Below are 22,382 nucleotides of genomic sequence, written 5' to 3'. Positions count from 1 at the left end.
GCCCCTCGCCGTCCTCCCGCCGCGGCTCGGCGAGGCCGTCCCCGCCGGGCCGGGCCCCGCGGCGCCGCCGTCTCTGCAGGGGACGGGCCTGGTTTGCTGCAACGTGTCAGCTCCTCGCTCCGGTCCGCCCTGGGCCCCGAAGCGTCTCACGCCGAGGGGCGGGCAGGGACGCCTGAGGGGAGAGCCGGGCCCCAGCTGCCGGAGCTGCGAGGTGTCGGGCAGGGTCCGCCATCTCCAGCAGCGCGTTCTCCCTGGAAGCTGCGTGCCGATGAGATTCGGCATCTACTCTTGGCTTCGCCCGTGCAGGTGGACCCTCTGAGGCCTGTTGGTCGTATTGCTAACGCGCTCTCCCTCAAGAAATTGGAGCCCGACCTTTCAACGATACTGATTTTCAGGGCAAGGATGCCCCTGTTGAAAGTACCTGGCTTTGATAAGGCTTATGGCGCTTTGTATTTCTTAAATGGTCACAAGTGAGAAATCATTTTGTACATCATTACATTAGAGAGGTCAGAAGGGTAAAATTGGTGAAAAAATGTCCACGAGTGAGTTCTTTCACAAGTCTGTTTTGTAGATAAGTATTTTTTCAGACAGCATGAGCATATTTTCAGTGGATTTGTTTTGTTGTTTTTTTTAAAGCACAAATCCTCATGAAAAAGTAAATGCTCTTCTGTTCTTTCTTACAGCGTTTCCGTAAGGTCATACATTCTCAATTGCAGTTGTTAGCTACCTGAGGAGAATCATTACAGTAATTTAATACTAAAAATAGCTCAACAACATATTTTTATCTGTTACATAATAATACACCCCCACCCCCCCAAAAACAGTGGTGTGCCATATACATGCTAAATGGCCCAACAGAACGTTTAAGCAGTACCCAGGATGTACCACAACATGTCAGTGGTGTCCAATGCTGTTTTAAGAACATAAATTTGGTTTCATTAGTTGTTTGTTAGTTTTGTTTCTTAGTTGCTTCATGGCCTAAGACACCAGATTTGGGAACTGGATTTACAAAATACATGCAAAATAGTAGTTACATAGTTAGATTCGTCTGCGAATTATCTTTTGGGCTTTATGTTTGCTGTAATTTTGCTTTATTTTGTACACTATAAAAGTTAGGCCAATACCTAACATTTAAAAAACTTACCTGTACATAGTTCTACATAGTCATCAGTTAATTAGGGTAAAGGAATCTTCAATTTGCTAAAATTTTAGACATAAATTAGGAAAAAAATATTTTTAAAAAATCAGGGAAGAATGAATAAAAAATCCAAATTCCTAATCCTGTGCTTTTCAGCTGACCTACACTTTGCTGACTTAAAAAAGCAAACTGTTTATTTTGCAACTGCGTTATTCAGAAGAAGGTACAGAAGCAGTGTGGCTGTCATTCGGAATGATTATTCCTGATGGATTTTGATGATCTTGATGAATTAATAAAATAATAACACACTTCAATTGAATACAGTTTTACAAGATACTACAGTACATTTTTTTTTCTCCTTTTGTCTTGAAGTGTCATGTTCCATGGGAGTTTTTAGTAGTATTTTTAGAAGGTCTTAGTCCCCTTTATGAACCCTTTCTTTCCACCTACATGTACGGAAAAAATACATTCAAAAGCTTTTCACTCTGTTGGCTTTTTCTGCTGTTCTGTGTTATTTTTACCAATCAACTACGTATTCTCTGTCAGCTAAAATACTTCTAGTTTCTACCAGCTGGTCATGCTTGTATCACACTGTTAGAGAAGTTTTAGAGCAGAAGATTTTTCAGTGATACAAATGAGAGAGCAGGAGATGTGACTGTTGTCTAGTGAGCCTAAGTTAAATCCCCCAAATTCAAAGTCTGCCTTTCCTTAGTGCCAAAGTAATTTCACCACGTGGAGAAAGGCAAGATGGATCATGCAGAACAGAAATTATTACAACAGCAAAAAAATGCAAACCTCCATGTCATGCTTTCACGTCATGGGGACTACATCTGCAGTTCTGAAACAGGTGATACATAAAATCTAGCAGCAAATGTTTTGAACAGATCTGTTGAGAATGTTATAAGATGACTGGAAAATAGCAAATGTGGGTCTGGCCTTGTTTGTACTTGAGGCATTTAGCAGAGGGGTCCTATATGAGAGGCTTGTTGACTGAGACTCCCTCTATACTCGGTGGTGAGAGGTGTCTCCAGAGGACAAGACACATCATGAATGGCTCCCTGTGGATCCTCGTCTCTCTCTGTTAAGTCTTTGAAGTTAGGTGGGCTGAACCTGGGCTGTAATTGCTTACCTTTGAAAAGAATAAAAGTGACCTGGCCAACCACAGACCCTGAAGCCTGGTCTCAATCTCATGCAAAGCTTTGGAAAAACTCAAATTTGCCATGTTAATACCCTATTGATAAAACATTTGATATGGTATCACCTGGGAAGGAATGAGAATATGGGGGTTAGGAGAGAAATTGTGAAGTGAGATAGCCACAAATAAGGTTGAAAAGGAAGATGTCAGGCTTAAAGGGTTGGTTTTAGCACGGTCTTGATGTTTTTTGTAGTAGCCCTGATAAAATCAGTAAGAGCATACTGATGAAATCTGGTAATGATATATACTTAGGAATCATCAAAAGTACAGAGAGTGTCTCAGGAGATAGAAGGGAGGTATTAATGTCATTTAAGGCCCTGGTGAAATCTCATTGGGGTACTGTTAAAACTTCTAATTAATTGTTCTATAGCTCAGCTAAGGTTGAACTGAAAGAGGGGTAGAGGAAGGTTAGGCACATGACCAGAGAGCTTGAGAACTGTTTGTATAAACAGATTTTAGGATGCCTCAGCTTGTTTACATCAATAAAACAAAACCAGAGAGGAGATATGAGTGCTGTCTATAAATATCAGGAAAGTAAACATGAAAGATGAAAACCATGTAATTTGCGGGGCAATGTTGATGAACAAACAGATATGTACTATTATTAATAAATATATCAGGAAATGAGAAGAATGTTTCTAGTCATTACAGTAATCAAATTCTGAAACAGCTTTTCTGTGGAAATAGTGGGACCAAAAATATACCTGTTTTTAATATGGCACTTGATAAATTTATGAGGTGATTGTACAACAGAGCTTTCTGTAGTGGCAGGGAACTAGGGCCTATCATTCGGGAGGACTTTTCTGTTCTGTGCTACCATGCCAATTCATAGTACAAATAGCAGAACATTTTGTCCAGATTTATGGTTCGTAGTATGGGAAGGACTTGTCAGTCCAATCTGAATAGAAGGCAAGGTTCAGAAGTTCTTACATATGCAAAAGTCAGATTGTGCTATTGTGACTTCAGTAAAATATATGATGTCAGCATTATATAGAAAATAATAGAAAGAAGTAGATAAGGAAAAGAAATTTTGAGTGAGATGAAGAAAGCATGGGCAATTTGCATATAGCAAGAAGGTTATCAGCAAAGTTCTTCAAGGATCAAGTCATAGGCTCTGAGCTCTCCTTGGATACCACTGCAAGCATATATCAAATTACCCTGTGTTTTCAAGCTTTTTTCTGCTTTTGTGGTGCATACTGTTTGAATTTAGTACTGTTGAATTGTTACGACTCTTGAGAGCAGCAGGGTCTGTAGCTTGTTGACTTAGCAGAGCCTTATATTCAGTGTGCTGAACTTCCTTAACACACAGCAGGAGGTCAAATCCAACAACAGGTTAATGTGTAGACTGGTCCAGAGATGCCAGCAGAGCCACTAACTAATGTTAATTCAGCTCATGTAATCAACCACAACTCAACCTCAGAAAAGAGAAATAAAGAAAAACTAGTCTCCTCTATGTTGTGCATTGAAAGTGTTAAATCCATTGACACAAGACTAGATTTATTTCAGCACTGAGCAAGCTCATGCCAAGAAGCTCATACCAGCAGGGAATTAAGTAACATTTCATTTGAAATGTGCCATTGTGCATTTTCTGGAACCTTTTATACCAGTAAGCACATGATCATGCATACATGATGCTAAAAATTACTGAAACTGAATCATTTAAAACTGTAAAGTTTGAGGATATTTTAGAGGGTTTATTTTCTAAATACTTTGCTTCAAAAATGTATCTGATCACCCGAAGAGACTCTGTTTTGCCAGGGCAGCACTGATTCTATCATCTTGTTCTTTTGGTTCGTGTTGGCTGTTGAATCAGTAGTGGGTGTGCCGTACTGGAACTTAAGGAACAGGGCTGTGAGCACGTCACTGTCAAGCCTGATCGTAGAACGTCACTCTGTTATTTCTTTACCTCAGACGCTGCTAATCAGTGATGCAGAGGCTGACTCAATTCTTTCAGTAAACCCTGTTTACGTGAGAGTGTGCAGATGTGTAGTCACAGAGATACCTATAATTCAGTCATACAAAAGGCTGATAGCATTTTAAAGCTCTCCAAACTGATTTATATGTAGCCAATGCATATTCTGAGTTTCATGCTAAATGATGCTTCAGTTCCTGCTCTTTCTGTTCTCATTGTGTACTTCAAATACTTGTATATGATTGCTTGAAAATCACAAGGGTACTGCTACATCAAATCACGGTTGTACCACTCTGTTTCTTTTCTCTCATGATACAAATCACTAGGTACTGTGCTGTCATCAGCTTGAACAAGAAGCCGCCGTAAAATCTCTTTCCACAACAATTTTAAAGCTTCCAGCAGCAGTTTTTTGAAATTTGTACTTGATGTACTGTTTTTCTCAGTCTAGAGAAGAACTAACTTTGATGGAAATATTTAAAAATTAAGCTGAAATATTTTAGCAACATAGCTTTATTTTAAAATAGGGTTGAAATAATTAAAAAATGGAAGTGAATTTTTTTTCCTTGCCTTTCTGAACATGGACACAACAGTTCATTGCAATGCTGGAAGCTGGCACAAAGGTCTTTGTGGTTGAAAGAAATAACTACACCAACATATCCAAGGTCCAGATGTTCTAAAAAGTTGATGGTTTACTATTACAGTTTTATTTTGGAAAAATAAAATAAAAAAAAGGAGTTTTAACCATTGCCAAGGATACACTCTTCAGTACAATAAAGTGCCACTAGATGGAGACACCTCAACTGCAATAATAAGAATAAGCTGAAGCACAATAGTTCGAAACCCACGCTTTAGAAAAACTATCGATGTTGGAAGAATTTGGAGAGAACCATTTTATTTTGCCTAAGTTCGGTTATCAATTAAAAAAACTCAGAATCGCAGAAATAGCCCCTTCTTTCTTTAATCTCGTCTCATAAAACTTGCTGTGTGAAATGGCTGTGCTGGAGTGTCTGGGTTTACACATGGCATATGCTACATCTTTGGAATTCTTCCTGAACCCCTGCAGAACAGAGAACACAACACAATTTTTTTTCTAAATCCCATTTATATTTAGTCAAGAGCTGAAAAAAAATCTGCTTTCCCAAGTACATGGATAGAGTCTCCAGTTTTAAGGGCTTTCACCTACAACCCAAGCTTTTATGTAGTTTTCGGGTATGTTAGATTTTATGAAGATGGTCACATATTGACTTCCCTTGACCTTACCTGTTCTGAAATAGAAATTGTAATAATACTTACCTAATAAACATGATCAGTGTGTTCATGGTGCTTCCATCCTACAAACTTCATGTAACATCCTGCAGCATTATTAGTAGCCAATAATTTTGATCTCTGCCAATTTAAATTCATGGGTTCATCATTGTTCCAGGTGTCATTCTCCCATAGGTGATGATCTCTCAGTGCTTGACTGACAAAGATGCATAATACCATAAAAGAAATATGAAAATCAGCCTTCAGAACCATTTCCACTTGGGGAGGTAAATTTTTAGATATTATCAAAGAATTTTCTCATAAATAGATTCTTAAGAGAACATTGTTGATGAGGTGGTACTTTAAAAAGAGATTTTTTTATTTGAAAGGATTTTCCTAAGAAAAATCTATTCCTCAGCATTTTTGATTTCTATAGTTGTATTCTGGGAATACCTCAATTTAAGATTAAAAATGGTGAATTTATTAACTAGATTAGGAAAAGCAAGAGGAGCATGAAAAAAATAAATCTGTATGATGAAGAAAATGGATTGAGGGCTGCTGTCAGTGGCTGTTGGAGTACAATGAAACCGCTGTGTTTACACCAGTATCCTAGATGTTTTAAATGGGAATGAAATGAGAAGAAGGAATTGATGCAGTGGCTGAACAGGTGTGCAACTACCCGCTTCTTTACATGCCTTTAAATGCCTTGATAGTGCATGAAGCAAACAAAAAGAGGAGAAAGGAAAAGCTTTTCTTAACTTGAAAACTTACAGAAAGCTGTTTTGATTAATGATATGAAGGAGCTTTCTTAAAGATAGGTTCCTTGTGCAGCCTTCCTAACACTTTGATCTCCTTGGTTATGAATGCTGCTTTAGAATTTCAAGGATTAATTTCACCTAATACAGCTTTAGCTTCTTTCAATGATACAAAGAGTTCAGAGGTAAGGTAACTATATTCCAGTCTTCGAGATGTTTTCTTCTACCTAGCTGTGTAGGTTCAAACAGGGCTTATTTTTTTGAAACAGAAGTTTGAAACAGTGTTTACATTGCTTAGCTGGAAAGGCTTTCAGAAGATAGCTAGTTATTCTGAATGTTGTCATTTCAGAGCAGGTTTGTATTTACCTTTAAGTACTGTATATATTGTTTTCATGACAGAGATTGTTGCATTTCCACTTGAAAGAACATGCTGTTCCTGTCATGTTGTGTTCCACCAAAGCATGTTGTGAAACCCTAACAGACCCAATTTTGCTGCGTATTTGTCCTATGTTCTCATCAGCCATGCCTTCCTTTAGAGAGAGGAGGTTCTCTGGGTCTGGAACTGTTAAGAGTTTTACATGCGTAAGTGCTTCAGACATCACAATTCTGGGTATGTTATTTTTCATATGGGGTAAAGTACTGCACAGAGCTTAAATTACAGTCCTGAGCTGTTGGGTGACACTCAAATTCTAGAAAGGAGCAGCTGCAATTTAGTTACATCAGCCTTCTCCTGGTATAGAACGGACCACGTTCCTTCAGGCAACATCTCACGCAGGAGAGTTTCCGATGTCGAACTGTACACACAACCTTGAAGAGAGCTGTTGGTTTTGTGCATAGGTTCAGCGGGGTTTGATACATGGACCCAGCGTTACAGAGTGAAGTGGTTTTCTGCTGTGTGCCAAATGCAGCATTTTCATCGTACTTTGAACAGTGGCCTTTTGAAATTTCATGCCTTTAAAGAGAAGTGTGAGGGAGCCCAAGTCTTGCCAGTGCCTCAGATACCTGACATTTTCTGTGAACCTTCGAACAGCCTTTAGGAAGATGTAATTTCTGTGAGGCAGGAACCAGACCGATGACATTCGGAGCACTTGTTCTTAAGGTGCCTGAACGCTACTTGCAGACAAAGTATTTGTCCCCACATTGTGCTAGAATGATTGTATATGAAAAAGAAACTTGTCTTCTACTTGAGCTTTCCATGCAAGTCTTTTCCTTTGACTTTCAAATTTGGTTCTATAGAGTAACCCTGTTTACCACTCCTCATGCCATAGGTCTTCAAAACATGCATAGACCCTTACACCATGCAGGGCAGACTCTGGTCTCTTAAGTTAATAGATGAGGAAATCACACTGGTAAAAGCCCCAGGTCTGCAAGTTATTCTTTGTAAGTGGGTGTCTAAACTCGAAGACAAAGTGAAGTAACTCAGGAGACCCACTCCAGAGCACGTAGCATTGGGCCACAGGAGCTCCCAGCCACCTTCTCTTGGCAAGAGCTGTTTCCAGCCCTCAGTCGGTGAGGAGGGAGTAAAATTACTTCCTTCCATTATATGCAATAGGAAAAGGGCTAGGACATCCCTTATGCAGTAGTTCTCAGGTTATGAACTGTTCTTCTGTACAGTGATGAGCTGCACTGAGACACCAGTAAAGTGGGGGACTTCAGTGCTTCAAGATCCAGTCCTTTAGTGCAGAAGTGGGCACAGGAATCCTGGAACATTTCTGAGGCATGATTGATAGCATTGCTATTTTTCATAACTGATTTTGTTGCATATCCCCAGCTGCAGGAATTTGTGACATGAAGAGAGGCAGCTACATTCAGAGTTATAATCTGACATCAAACTGCAGCAGGTTAGAAAGAAACACAGAATTTCGGCATATTTGCAAAAATGCTTCAAGTTTAATGATGTTGGTTGCCGATGGTTTTACTTTGACAAACTTTCTAGTGCTTTTGAAGGTAAAAGACTGATGATCTTCCTTGAAAGCAACAGTCTCCTTGGAGAATTTAGAAAGCATGTATGCAATGTATGAAGAGTTCCCTAAAAAATCATCTGGATTTCAGAATATGACGCAATCCATTTTCCTTGGTGATCTAAGAGGTGATTTGAATATACATGTTGAGAAATTTGTCAGAAAAATCTGTGTAAAGAAATTTAAGCTTTAATTATGTAAAACAAGATAGCTGTAATAATCCTAATACTCATCCTTGTAGAATTCAATTTCGGGCAACCTGTCCTGAATTGGGCACAACAGATACCTAGAACAGGCTCCAGAAATCCAGCTTGCTGAGTGTGGAGTTGACTGAGCTATCCAAGGAGGAGTGCCAGGACTGAGGGAGAAACAGAACTGCAAATTTATGGACAGGAATTTGTCCATTATAGGAAGTCAAGGCCTCTTACACATTTTAATGCTCTTGGCTCCCTGACACTCTTTAGTTAAAATGGTATTTTTGACCTTATTTTACTAGCAGGATATAGAAGTTATTTTATATAGTGTACTGGGTCTGGCTGGGTTGACTTACAACACGTAGACCCATGGAAAATCCACAGCAGCTGGAACAAGAATCTGTCTCTTTTTTATTTTTGGCCTTACGCTTCTGATGAGACATCATAACTGGTGTACCATAAGAACATGTATGGAAGAAATAATTAGAAATCTAAGCAATCTTCTTCATAAGCGGCTGTCCCTCAAAGGAAATGGAGCTCTTCTAAACGTGTGCATGAGCCTAGCTCCTTAGCAGAGAAAATAAGTGGCCAGAAACAAAACAACAGACAAGTGTTTAACCACTGGCACAGCTGGCCTGCTGCTGGCTGGACGATGTGGGACGTGAACACCAGTGCGCAGCAGCCGGCGCCAGCTCCTGCAGGGAATATTGTCAAGTACAGATAAAATGGCATTGAAATCCTCTCTGGCAACCAAGTTATGGGAGATTTTAAAAAATAGTGTCAAATCGATCCCAAATCAGGGAGTTTCTACAAAAAGGGAACTGGAGTGGTGGATGCACACTGTGCCTAGAAATTCTGGGCTGTACACTCGTTTTCCATTATTTTGAAATGCTGTCTTTGATGGGTGCGCGTTCTGGTAGGCAGACAGGAAACCTGGCGTTATAAAACGAGGAGAGCATTCATGTTACCGATTTGGAGAAAGATTTGCTGTCCATTGTATTTTCCTCCCTCTGACAGCCCCCTGCCTCTCCCCTTCCCTCCCCAAACACTCCCCCTACCCCCCCCAAACGCAGTCCCTCCAGGTGAGACCCCAGCCCGGACTGGGCTGACAGGGTTCCTGCTGCAGCAAGAGGTGGGGCTGCCACGGCCACCGCTCCCGCCCGCCTTTCCCCCTCACCCGAGTTCGTGCTGCTGCTGCTGCTGCTGCTGCTGCTGCTTTGCCGGTGGCAGAGTCGTCCCCGTGCAGCGGGATCCCGGCATCCTTGGAGCATCCAGCAGCTGCCGGGCACTTGCAGCCCTCTCAGGAATTTCTTGCTTTTTCTTCTGACTACTGTAGTTTCAAGGCTACTGTTCTCCATCTCGTCACAGAAACTCTGTAAGTATGACTTCTACTGCGGCTCTTTATTTATTGCCTTTCTGAAACTCATCTGTCTTGTACTGAATAGTAGGAGGTACTAGTTCAAAGTCGCAGTGAGGCTTGGTGTGGTCTCTGCTCCTCTTTGAGGTGTTCAAATGGACCCTTAGCATTTTAGTTTTTAGCTGGATTAAAATATGAAATCAAAACAACTCAAAATGTTGGTGGCTTCCTGGCTGCCACCTGCTTTTCCGACTTTGTAGCTAAATTGCTAGTGTGTCTTTCCTCGAAATACTGGTGCCTAGAGAAGTGGAAGTGAGAAGAGAAGCATTTCTATCCCTGCTTGTTTTGAAAACTGGAGCCAGTTTTCTAACAACCCAAGGAAGAGAAACTTTAATGCATATTCCTAAGCTCTCGGGATGCTGAGGCAGGTAATTCTGCTGCCTGCTGCAATGTAGCTCACAAGTGAAGTTTTAGAAAGGAGTTAGGTTGGGGGTATCTGTCTGTCTCATTCCCTTGAGTCCTGAAGGTGAGGTAAAGCAATACTTGAGTTTAGGGACCTCAGATGGCTGCAGCAGTGTTAATGGCACATTCAAATTAAAAATCATTCCAGAGCCCTGAGACCACAGGTCCTGTTTCCTGACCCAGCTCAGTATGACTGTGAACTCCACGGCGTCACCTCAACTCTTATATCTTCTTATAGACAGTTCACGAACATATTGTATTATCTGTGGGTTATCCTCTCTTTAATTGCATCCCTAGGAGTTGCAGAGAGGGCGTCAGTGTGTTAACACTTTGAAAACATCGTAGACTAACTTTTCCATATCGCCAGTGCCCGAAGATATTCTGAATGGGAGAGCACACTTGCAATTCTGGCCAAGTTCCTAATTAAATTTGCACAGTTGCCCCAAAAGTTGCCTTGTATCTGCACAAAACCTCACATCATTTTGGAATTGTATTTTACATTCTGAATTGGAAACTGTGGGAATGAGCATGGCACCAACTCTTTGACACAAAATTGTTTTAGGACACCACAATAAGGGGCACTATCTGAGAGTCTTGCCTGTCATCTTTTTCTTCAGACTTCTTCCTGTGCTCACTTGTTTGGGTTTTTTTGGTTTGTTTTCCTCTTTATGTTTACTCTTCTCTTCCACTGTACTTTATCTTGATAGGAAGGACTAATAAAAAAATTATCAGGTGTTTTAGTGATGTTCTGTCTAAACCTGCTTTGAGCATATGGAATATGTATCATAGGAAAACTGCAGTTTTCCCAGAGGGAATCTGTATATAATAATGACTACATATTCTGCAGCATTCGAAGTTCTCATTATGCCTCCTGTGTTATTACTCTTTCCGTCTCCAGTTCTCCAGATAGTTTTTGTGTTTTGCATATATGCTAGAAAAAAATGTGCCAAAAGTTTGCTTAATTTTCTAACGTAAGCCAGAAAGGAATTTGCCTTTTTCCAGTCTTGCAACAGCTACTGAATGAGTTCCTAAGCTGCCTATGCTCACCCAATACAGTGTAATGGTCTGGTTTACTATTCCTTCACTACCACCTTTCTGAATTGGACTGTTCCATGAAAGACTGGCTACTTATAACTGTTACTTGTTTGCAATCATTTAAAACAGCATACCACTAGGATTCTTTAAGCATCTGCTAGTAATCTGATTTTATTGATGATCTAAGCACAGGAGTTTAAGGGAAGAAGTCTTGAGCTCAAGGAGCAGTTCTGACATAGGCTACGACCACATCAAACTTCCTGCTTCAGGTTTTTTGGTTCTAAACAGTCTTAATGATTTCTAAGTGCAAACCTAGCTCCAGTGCTAGGGATCATTGACTGGTATTTATTCCATGGCTTGAAAAGAAATATTTTTCTGTATATATGCCTAAATCATCTCTTGGGCTATCCTTGAAAGTTATGTGAGAATGAACTACATAATAGCAGAATCACTGATTTGATACACTTTCTTTCAGGTATCTTCTTGGAGTATGGAATTTGTATGGAAACGAAGGTGGTATCTTCAGCTGGGCTGTATATTGATACTGAATTTGGTTTATGCCAATCTAGACTATCAAAAAGAAACTCCTGCAAGCCTGGGTCAGATTGACCATCAGTGCTGGGAGGTGTCATCCCATGGCCTGGTGGAAATGAAGAAACTCAAGGTAGCAGATACAGTCATTGATCTCTGGGACTTCATGATGTTCCTAAAGGAATCCCCTAAGCCCAAGCACAATGAACTCTTCAATGATTTAGCCCAGAACTTCTGGGATATGTATGTAGACTGTGTGCTCTCAAGATCCCATGGAATGGGCAGAAGACAACTAATGTCTCCCAAATATTCTTCCACATACTCACATAGAACTTTAGAAGGTAACTACAGGATATGGTGTTAGTCTGTTATGTACTAATATTAGACTGAACCACTGTTTCATCCTTGTCCTTGATTGTTTAGACAACTCAATATAGTAATTTCCAGTTTTCTGTCTCTACTTGTCAGAAGTATTTGCATCTTCCAATGGTAGCTACTTTCACAATATGTGAGTCAAAAGTAGTTAGGGTACTACGTTTCTGTATTTAACAAAGTGTAAAAAATGTTGGGTATGCATGTGGGAGTGTGTGGAAATGGATGCTGCATTCTCTGTTTATCACTGTGTGCATATATATGACATTGCAATACTAAAGCTTTCCTGGTATTTGAACTTTAGTCTCAACTTTAGGGAATCATCCCTCCAAGAAAAGGGAAGATCAAATCCCTGACTGCTTGAACCCTGTTCTTCCCATTAAAAGTATTGACACATAATGTGATCTCATGGTCACTGTGAATCATCAAACAGTGACAAATTCTGGTCATCATGGTCTGGGATGAGTCTGAACTGAGATCATATAGGTGATTGGCTTTACATCTTACTAACCAATCCAAGATCTGTTGGCTTCCTTCCTCCTTGACTTTTTTCTGATGTACCCAGTCAGATGTTTTAGGTTTCCAGACTGAACATGGAGATCATTTCACCCTAGCATTCCTAACCATATTGCTTGGAAAATAACTACCTTTCTTTCATAATCTTGCAGGGTCTGCTTTCACCAACCCATTTTAGGCCAAAAGGGGAGAAAACGAAGATACCTCAGCAAGGCAACATCAAAATGAAGGAGCACAAAAGCACAGCATATACTGTAGATGCTTAGACAAATCTATTGCCATGGTTCAACCTTTTTTTTTTCTTTTCTTTGTATAAAGTACTTAATCACTGATAAGTATGTGAGCTCCCACATTGTCACTTCTGCTTTCCTGTCTTGCAATCTACCAAGGTTGCCTTTTCCCCACTGCACATGTGAATGATTTTGTGTTTTGAGTCAACACCTTTGTTCTCTCAGTAAGCTTTTAAGTCTGAACTAGTGTTGTATTTTTGTAGAGGCTCATCTTTTCCAATAATTCTCTTTTTTAAAAGTTGATTTTGATGGAAACCCAATATATTTTTATACATTAAGCAATGGAGAAAATGTAAAAAAACACATTTTATACAGTGTCTTGCACATACAATCAACTTTACTTTTAAAAAATTGCAAAAAAGTATGACATCGAGCTAAAGGGAAGGATTATGGTCATTGTAATGTCCTGTGCAGTCTAAACTTTGTATTTTGTCACTGCTTAGTCTCGGCTACAGATTAATTAAAGTATTTTTCTATGCAGCAAGGTCTGAATAGTAGTCGTCTTGTCTATTAAAATGTTATTTGCAAAACCACTACTACATCACGTTAAGAACAGTACTTTACACAAGATTGCTCTTTATTTACACATTCATACAGGTAAATAAGGTGATACAGTCCATCCCTGTCACAGCAGGCAACATCACAGTTGAGAAGACATCCATGCATCAAGTGGTTTGAAAGAGAGACTGGCTTGACTTACTGCTCCCATTATAAGAAACCATCCAGCATGGATGAGCTAGTTCAGGGAGATTAACCATCTAGTTAATCCATTTCTCCTGGGCACAGAAAGCCTGAGAACAAATGAGAACACTCAGAGACGCTGACTGTTCTCTGCTTTACTCCTTGGGCAATGCAGCTTGTTCAGTCCCTGTTGTGCTCTAGCCTTTTATGAGATCCCAACTGGGTTTAATTATTGTAGGAAACAGTACTTAGCCAGTAACAGCATATAAACCTTCCTAAGTAACAAGAAATCTATCCCACATAATGCCTAGCTCATGTAGTTCATAAAATACCCAACAATTCTCATAGATTTGTGAATGTTCATTTAGGTAAACACAATATTGAACTGCATCTTGTAAAATATGTCTCCTACAGTAGTCTGTAGGAGTAAGAAATTTCTCTTACCCATAAATATCACTGTAAGTTCCTTATACAAAAAATATTTTAAATACACCTTTTCTTTTGAGCAGAGGGAGTCATGACACACCCAAACCAGCAGTTTCAGGAATTGATACATTATGATGAGCAGCTATTTGAGAGCTGTCATCTAATCTGTTCCAGCAATATCCAGTTTATAAAGCTGTGTACTGTACTGCATTTGCAACAAATAGTGTTTTAACTGTCATAAACCAGATAAATAAATTCCCCTTGTTCACACCTACAAATAATTTTATTCATCACCTACAGAAGTGTAAAACTATAATAACATTTTAAAAGTAATGTTTCCTGTATTGGTGATTTTTTAATTGAATGCCAGAGCAAGGTATCCTATGCAGTTTTAAAAGGTCCATCCTTCGATGGCAAGTCTTTGTTTTGATTAATTTTCTATAGGAGACAAAGGTGCTTAGCATCTACATAACTGGCTCCAGAATGCTTGAACAATCTATTTGCTATGGTCACCCTGCAGTGTCTGCCAAAGTGGCAGGTGATTGCTAACAACAGGAACACAGCACCCTAAGCAGCAGCATCAAAACAAATTCCAGGTGGACATACCTGTTTTGTCCATGACAGAGCCCTGGAAAGCCAGCTGGCTATTCCTGGGGTGTCTACAAGAAGGATTAACAGTGAATGGGATGATCTTTTCCTCCACCAGTACTCAGCACTCCCTCTCTTTCCATCCCTGGGTTACAGCAGGAACAGCAAGCCCAGTTTTCCTGGGTTCCACCCCGACAGCCAGACCATACTCCATGGCTGGCTGGCAAAATCAAATGCTGTCTATGCTGCTGTGAAGTCTTGTGTTAGTTAGTATTCATTTATGAAGTATAAATGTAAGCATTTCGGGAAATTCTGTCCCTTTCCTTCTTTATTACAATTAACAAGAGCACTACTTGCCTGCAACGTCAGGGTGTCTGTAGCAGAAGCACGACGCAGCTGGGGGAGGAATGCTGTGGGGCTCACTTTGTGCCTGCTTTAAAGTTTTTACATGAGCATAAATATAAACTGATTTCCAGTTAAAAGATCTTTTATATCCATACCTTGGCTACACTGTACTGCAGTAGCTTTTGCTCAGAAATTGGAAGGACTTTCATGAGTCCTGTATGTCTTTTTGGACAAAATGGGCCACTGCCTTGCTGCCAGTAGTAATGAGTCACCCACACATTCACATGTATGCAAGCATATAAAAAACCTCTAAATGTCACAGTTCTCCTAGTCAAATATTTATTGTTTGGTTTTAATTGTGAAAAGACAATGGAGTAAACTTTTTGTGGCCCCAGTGTGTAGATATATTTTCACATTCTGTAAAACAGTAATAAAGCAGCATAGCTGCTGAAGAGCTGTCAGAGAAATATAAACAACTCAGCAAGACTTTACTTGACACAGAGGACTTTAGTTAGATAATCTCTATATACCTTAGCTTACCTTTCTTGCAGGCAGGCAAGAAATACACATACTGGCTTGTTTAATAAAACATACTTAAACTTTATGCAGATAATTTTGGGGAAAAAAATGTCATAATGAAACCAGCACAGCTTGATTTAATTTCTCTAGCTTTAAGTACTAGATGACTGTCTTACCCTACAATGTAATGTTTAGCAGACCTGCCCATAAGAAAATGCTTCTGATCTTTGGAAACTACACCTGTGGAGATCTCTCTAAAGTTTAAGTACCATTTCATACGGCTGTTTTATTTCATTAATTTCTTAGGGTTCTTTTTTTTATAGAATTTAAGTAGACAATTTTGAAACAAAAATCTCTGCCTTTATTTTTAATGCCAGCACTGCTATGTCTTGTTACAGGGACAAACAGATTTTTAAGAAATGCTTATACACCATCCCCGCCCCATCCCTCTTTCAGGAAGTAAAAAAGGGAGTTGGAAACTAAGTTCCACCTGTTGAGCTCAAATTTATTTCCATTTTTCATCTTGGCATTTAACAAAGTGAAAGCTTGTTCTTTTCCCAAAATGTTGCTTACAGGCAAAAATGACACACTGTGTGCCAGAGCTTGTATGTCACAGAACCCCTTGCAATGTCACAGAAATTTATGCCATAGCACTGGATAGCAACTGGTTTTAAAATGAAGTAAGAGCTTCAGGGAATCTTGCTCTATTGTAATACAGCAAATTCTGGCTTTGCCCAAGTTAGGAAAGGAGGCAATAGCTTAGAAACTGAGTCATCTACAAGAAGGTCTGCTGCTCACAAGTTTGTGTTGGTATTCTAGAGGTGCTAGGGTGGAAGAGGGTGAGTATCCAAGAAATAATCAGAATAGTAAGATCAGTTAAAGAACTATGAGAAACTCAGGAGGAGCAGGACATTTCAGCATGTCTCTCCAACAGGCTTGGAGAAACTGTTGGCACAGACAAGCTTCTTAGTGAGTCGTTAGATGAAAACTGAGAGAATAGAAGTCAGAAGTCCTGATGCTAAAGGTGGCAATTCAAGAAACAAAATGGACTTGGACAAAACCCATGTGGCTATGGTATCCAGAAAATGAAGAACTGAATGTGTTTCTGTGAAGGTTCATCACCCTGCTCAACAAAAGAGGTACTTAAACTGCAATGTATGGAATGGAATGTGCCAACAACAAGAGATGGAAATCTAAATAGTGGGCCTACTGATAGTGGATCAGGGTAACCTGACACTAGCACACAAAATTATTAGACTTAACATACCTTTGTACCATACTGTATGGGGTACTTTATTAATAAATCATCCCCACATTTATATTAGTTAAGATAAAATATAGTTTTACTCTCAAGATGTTCTGTGCAATTCATCAAAGCATTACAAATAGATTTTATCTTGTATCTAAAATATACATACAGTTAACAATAATATTAAAAGCACTGTTCAGAACACTATTCTATAGGTACTGAATCTTTCTTGACTGAGTCCAACGTTTTAACTCTTTTGATCTTTTTTAAGGCTCCTTCAGAAACAGAGGGCTTTCTAAGAGCAAGGTCTGTAACAGCCAGTGGTCCTCCAATTAATTGAGGAGGTGTACTTTCAACAGTTACTAAGCGACCAGATCCAATCTGAAAAACAAAATAAACACATTGCTTGACATTCATGTTAGCATTTAAAATGAGATGAGAGTTAAATCATGAACTGTCTTTCAAAAATATTATTCAGCTGGTGGAGATGCATGCTGCGGTTTCTGAGGTCCACTCAAACTATCCTTTATACTAAATTCACAAATTGTTCCCATCAATACAAAGGAAAGGACAGAGCGTTTTTTCAGCATGTGCCTTTATATACTCTGCTTTTCTGCCTTCATGTCTGATCTTATGAAGAGAGGGAAAGAAAATCAAGCCTTTATTACAATAGAAGGTTGTTGTGCAATGTTATTTGGATTCATATGTAATATCAGCCACTGTTTTTGTCCTCAGAATTTCACTATACATTAATACTTCAAAGAAAAAAAAGGGAACAGACCCTGTTTCTCTCAAAATGCAATTGCCTGTAACTACTGCTTCAGCAAAACTCCAAGACTGAAAGAGACATACACTTTCCAGTCTTATTACTACTCTTTATACTGAATAGGTTCAGGTCTTTGAATAAAAATCCCTGAGTGACACCTCTATCTTGTAACCATGACCTGCTAAAACAAACCATGCAACTCTTTGAGTGCATGTGGCTCACATGTTTGAATACTTGACCTTGACTGGTTTGCAACAACCATCTTAGCTCCCTACTAAGGCCGTTTGGCAGAGAAGAGGGAACAAGATTGTTGCATGAAAAAAATTGCCAGCCATGTCTGTCATTTGTAATTCTTCTAAGCAATGTACCCAAGGAATTTTATCTGATGTTGCTCATGTGTTCATTTTCTTAATACACTTATTCTGCAAAATGGGCTAACCTTTTCCTTGTTTTTGTCTACAGCTGTTGAAATACTGATTATAGAACCATAAAGACATTTTCTTGTTAAAACCTTTCCCTCCAAATAAATGAATAATCTTGGCTTGAAGTCCAAGTCTTTCAAATAAAATCTAACAATGTATTTCTCTCTACTAACAATTTCCATCTAAATTTTTCAGATACTTTCTGCAAAATATTGCTGATTAACAGTTTCACTGATATATGGACATAACTAAATAATTTTTCCAGCCCACTTCAACTTGCATTCACAGATGTGTCCCTCTGTATCTTTCAGAAGTTTAGGGCAAAGATAATTTGATAAAAATCCTAGTCCAGCACTCTGAGGCCATTCCCTTGCTTCCTATTAAGCTCCTCTTTTCTTTGTCACATCAAACATGAACTGCCTCTTTTCTTTTTCAGGATGCAGCCACCTTAGTTGTCATTACTCATTCATGCCAGAGAGCCCATGATAATAGAATCTCTTGCCTTTGTGCAAGTTTGAAAACAGCACCTCATGTTTTTTCTTCCTTGTTTCTCCTTACGTGTAAGAGTAACTTAGAAGCAACCAAGAAGCTATCCCTCCCCCTAAAATCCTACTTAGCTGTGATGCTCACAGAGAAATCATCCAGCTAGCTCAAAAACAGTTACTGACTGGAATGGAGATTCTCCCACGTCTTACCCCTGTTTGTCAAAACTCAACATCTAAATATGCTGTTATGGCCGAATAAGATCTTAACAATGGCTTTTATTTTCTCACACTTCAATTAACTGATAGAAATGAGAAAAAAAAAATCTTTTCTGCAGATGCAATGAGTGGCTTATCTGCAGACAGTCAGGAACACGTTTACTGACAAAGGACACCTTTGCTGATGTATTAGAGATCGCACAGATTTACCTAACTATAAATGAAGGAGGTCTTGACCTCAGCAGGGTTTTCAAGGAAGGTTGTCCCACAAGAGGTGCATGTCAAATAGTATAAGGGTCATCTTGCCCACACTTTTTATGAGTAATTTGTAGATCTGAATCTCATTCTGAGCAACTACCTGTTGTCTGAGGATGTCAGAAGGGGGAGAGGTGCTTTGCAGGAGATACAGATTCTTTCTTACATACCTGGAGCTTGCCAACATAAACGTTATTTAAAGAAAGAATAAGCAGCAGCACATATACAGCCAGAATAAACCCCAAACCACTTACACATAGATGAAAATAAACCAGTGTCATTGGGGATTACTTACTGTTGTACTGAGGCCTTTAATATCAGTAGAATGCACTGTTCCGGTTTGAGTCTTCAATTTAGATCTGGAAGCCTCTATTGATTTTTCCTGAATCCTTTTTGCCTTCTAAAGATAGTTAGAAAAAAGGCAAAATTGTTTTAATCCAAATTAATTGTGTGAGTTGCATTTGTTAGAAAATATACAAACAGAATGACAAAATAAATGAAGTAATAATTCTATTGGCCTTTAATTTTAAGTACCCTCCCTCTGGTTTGTGAGTCTCTCTTGTACTGGAGACCTGAAAATGGAATAAATGGACATGGCTTTGCAAGGGTGAGAACGGAATAATCACTTGCTATGACCTGCAGGCTATATTCTTTCTAATGTAGCCATATATGCCATTAGCCTTCATCACCACAAGAGCACACTGTTGCCTCATATTCAGCTTGTTACCCTATACACAGTACACAACTACATAGCCAGGCAGTCCCCTGGCTGTACTGACACATGCAACCTCAATACATCCCAGATGCACGACTTCACATTTTGTTTTCCTGAACTTCATGAGCCTTTGGTCAGCCCATGCCTCCAGCTTGTCAAGGTCCTTCTGAATAGCAACCCTACCTCCCAGCGTATGGATTGCTTCCTCCAGCTCAGTGTCATGCATGAATGTGATGAGGATGCATACTGATCCAATATCCAAGTCATTAATGAAAATGTTAAATAGTATCAACCCTATTATTAACTTGGAGGAATATCACTCAAAGCTGACTGCTAGTTAAACTTTAATCACTGACCACTGTCCTTTGAGCCCATCAGTCCAGCCAGTTTTTCATCCAACTTGTAGTTCACCTGTATGTAGTCCAGTCCACATCTCCCCATTTTGGCTACAAGGAGGCTACACAAGTTTGTGCTGAAAACCTTGCTAAAGCCAAGCGAAATAACATCCATCTTCCTCATTCTCCAGAGCAAATAATTTTATCACAAAAGGCAGTCATGGTGGCAAGGCATGATTTGTCCTTGGTAAATTCATGACAGCCATCACCAATCACCTTCTTGTCCCTCATGTGCCTAAAACAGCTTCCCAGGGACTTAGCAAAAACTAATTAGCCTGTAGTTCTCCAAATCCTTTTTCTGGCCCTTTTTCATTTCTAATTCTAGCATAGATCTTTACCACAGGCCAGGGAGGTGACTGCACATGAAAAAGATTTTTCTCTTTTGCACCTACTTTGGGAAATGAAGAAAAATTAAATTTAGGCACCAAAGCATTTTATTTAAGTCTGATTTAACTCATTCTCCAACTTAGTCTGATTGCCTAACTAGACTATTTTTTATGTTCTTTAGGAAAAGCACAAATATTGCTAAAAGAATCTCCTTTCATCATAAAATATTTCCCATCTTGAGAGATGTTTGCTGTACTAAAAATAGCGAATGAAGTATTAGAAAAAATAAAGTAAGAATGACCAGACTTTTAGTTTCAACAGTTTGAGAACAAATACAAATACACATATGTATATATATATACACACATACACCCCCCAATTACAAGTGAGTAAACAATTGTATTGGCTTTGTGTGGCAAGGTTTTGGTAGTGGGGGGAGGTTACAGGGGTGGCTTCTGTAAGAAGCTGCTGGAAGCTTCCCCTGTGTCCGGCAGAGCCCATACCAGCCGGCTCTGAGAAGGACCTGCCGCCGGCCAAGGCCGAGCCAATCAGCGATAGTGGTAATGCCTCTGTGATAACATTTTTAAGAAGGGAAAAAAAAGTTGGGACAGATGGGAAACGGCAGCCGGAGAGAGGAGTGAGAACATGTAAGAGAAACAACCCTGCGGACACCAAGGTCAGTGAAGAAGGAGGGGGAGGAGATGCTCCAGGCGCCAGAGCAGAGATTCCCCTGCAGCCCGTGGTGAAGACCCTGGTGAGGCAGGCTGTCCCCCTGCAGCCCAGGGAGGTCCACGGGGGAGCAGATCTCCACCTGCAGCCTGGGGAGGACCCCACGCCGGAGCAGGTGGGTTCCTGAAGGAGGCTGTGACCCCGTGGGAACCCCGTGCTGGAGCAGGTTCCTGGCAGGACCCATGGCCCCGTGGAGAGAGGAGCCCACGCTGGAGCAGGTTTTCTGGCAGGACCTGTGACCCCATGGGGGACCCGCGCTGGAGCAGTGTGCTCCTGAAGGACTGCACGCCGTGGAAAGGACCCATGCTGGAGCAGTTTGTGAAGAACTGCAGCCCGTGGGAAGGACCCACGTTGGAGAAGTTCAGGGGGGACTGTCTCCCGTGGGTGGGACCCCATGCTGGAGCAGGGGAAGAGTGTGATGAGTCCTGCCCCTGAGGAGGATGAAGTGGCAGAAAATAATGTGTGATGACCGTAAACCCCATTCCCCATCCCCCTGTGCCGCTGGGGGGGTGCTGGTAGAGAATTTGGGAGTGAAGTTGTGCCCAGGAAGAAGGGAGGGGTGGAGGGAAGGTGTTCTGAGATTTGGTTTTATTTCTCATTACCCTACTCTGGTTGATTTGTAATAAATTGAGTTAATTTTCCCCAAGCTGAGTCTGTTTTGCCCATGATGGTAATTGGTGAGTGATCTCTCCTGTCCTTATCTTGACCCACAAGCTTTTTGTTATATTTTCTCTCCCCCGTCCAGTTGAGGAGGGGGAGTGATAGAACGGCTTTGGTGGGCACCTGGCATCCAGCCAGGGTCAACCCTTCACAACAATGTTGATCCCCAATTTGTGATAGTAATCAGAAGAGCAGAAGAATCAAAGACTTCGTGTAGCTTTGCCAATACATCTTACGGCTCATGCTTCTATGTCTGTGTGAATATAAAATTTACTATAACTTCTACTTGAATATCCTCATAATTCATTAAGAAATGTGTTTGGAACTTCACAATTATTATAACTACACTGTGAATGTAAATTTTGCTCCATCACTCAGATTTCTTACCTTCAATGCTTCATACTTTGATGTTCGAGTCAAGAAATTTTTCCAGGATTTATTCACCATTTCTCTCTGCTTATGGATAGCTTGTATCTGTAATATAAATGAGATTTACAAGATGCAACACAATCCTCACAAGCTTTTCTGAATTCTTTGCTTGTGCTGTTTGGATGGCATGTTCAGCTATGACCCTTTGGCTATCTTAGCTCAGCCCTCTCACCTGAGATTGGATGATAATGTTGTAGTAATGTACTTGTCCT

At 40.1% G+C, this 22,382-nt stretch overlaps 2 protein-coding genes across 2 annotated transcripts in view; one reads left to right on the top strand and one right to left on the bottom strand.

Annotated features, from left to right (window-relative positions):
* The first annotated feature begins 11,744 nt into the window (after positions 1-11,744).
* FAM237B (family with sequence similarity 237 member B) lies at positions 11,745-12,851 on the top strand. Its single transcript, XM_075022471.1, has 2 exons — positions 11,745-12,126; positions 12,826-12,851. Exons 1-2 carry the CDS (start codon positions 11,745-11,747, stop codon positions 12,849-12,851), a joined length of 408 nt encoding a protein of 135 aa, XP_074878572.1.
* A 3,153-nt stretch (positions 12,852-16,004) lies between these two features.
* The window catches only part of CFAP69 (cilia and flagella associated protein 69), a 31,286-nt gene continuing 24,908 nt past the window's right edge, over positions 16,005-22,382 (bottom strand). The window contains 3 exon segments of the mRNA XM_075022470.1: positions 16,005-17,152; positions 19,211-19,315; positions 22,129-22,215. Of these exon segments, the coding sequence (XP_074878571.1) occupies positions 16,976-17,152; positions 19,211-19,315; positions 22,129-22,215 (369 nt within the window). The 3' untranslated portion in view covers positions 16,005-16,975.

This window comes from Buteo buteo, chromosome 2, assembly GCF_964188355.1.
Source record: "Buteo buteo chromosome 2, bButBut1.hap1.1, whole genome shotgun sequence".
In the NCBI taxonomy this organism is placed as follows: Eukaryota; Metazoa; Chordata; class Aves; order Accipitriformes; family Accipitridae; genus Buteo; species Buteo buteo.
Note: the sequence above shows the minus strand (reverse complement) of the source record. Positions and strands in the feature narration are given on the sequence as shown.

Coding starts and splice junctions, on each gene's coding strand:
- FAM237B (XM_075022471.1), top strand. CDS start 11,745: ATGGAATTTGTATGGAAACGAAGGTGGTATCTTCAGCTGGGCTGTATA. Junction 12,127..12,825: donor CTCACATAGAACTTTAGAAG/GTAACTACAGGA, acceptor ATAATCTTGCAG/GGTCTGCTTTCACCAACCCA.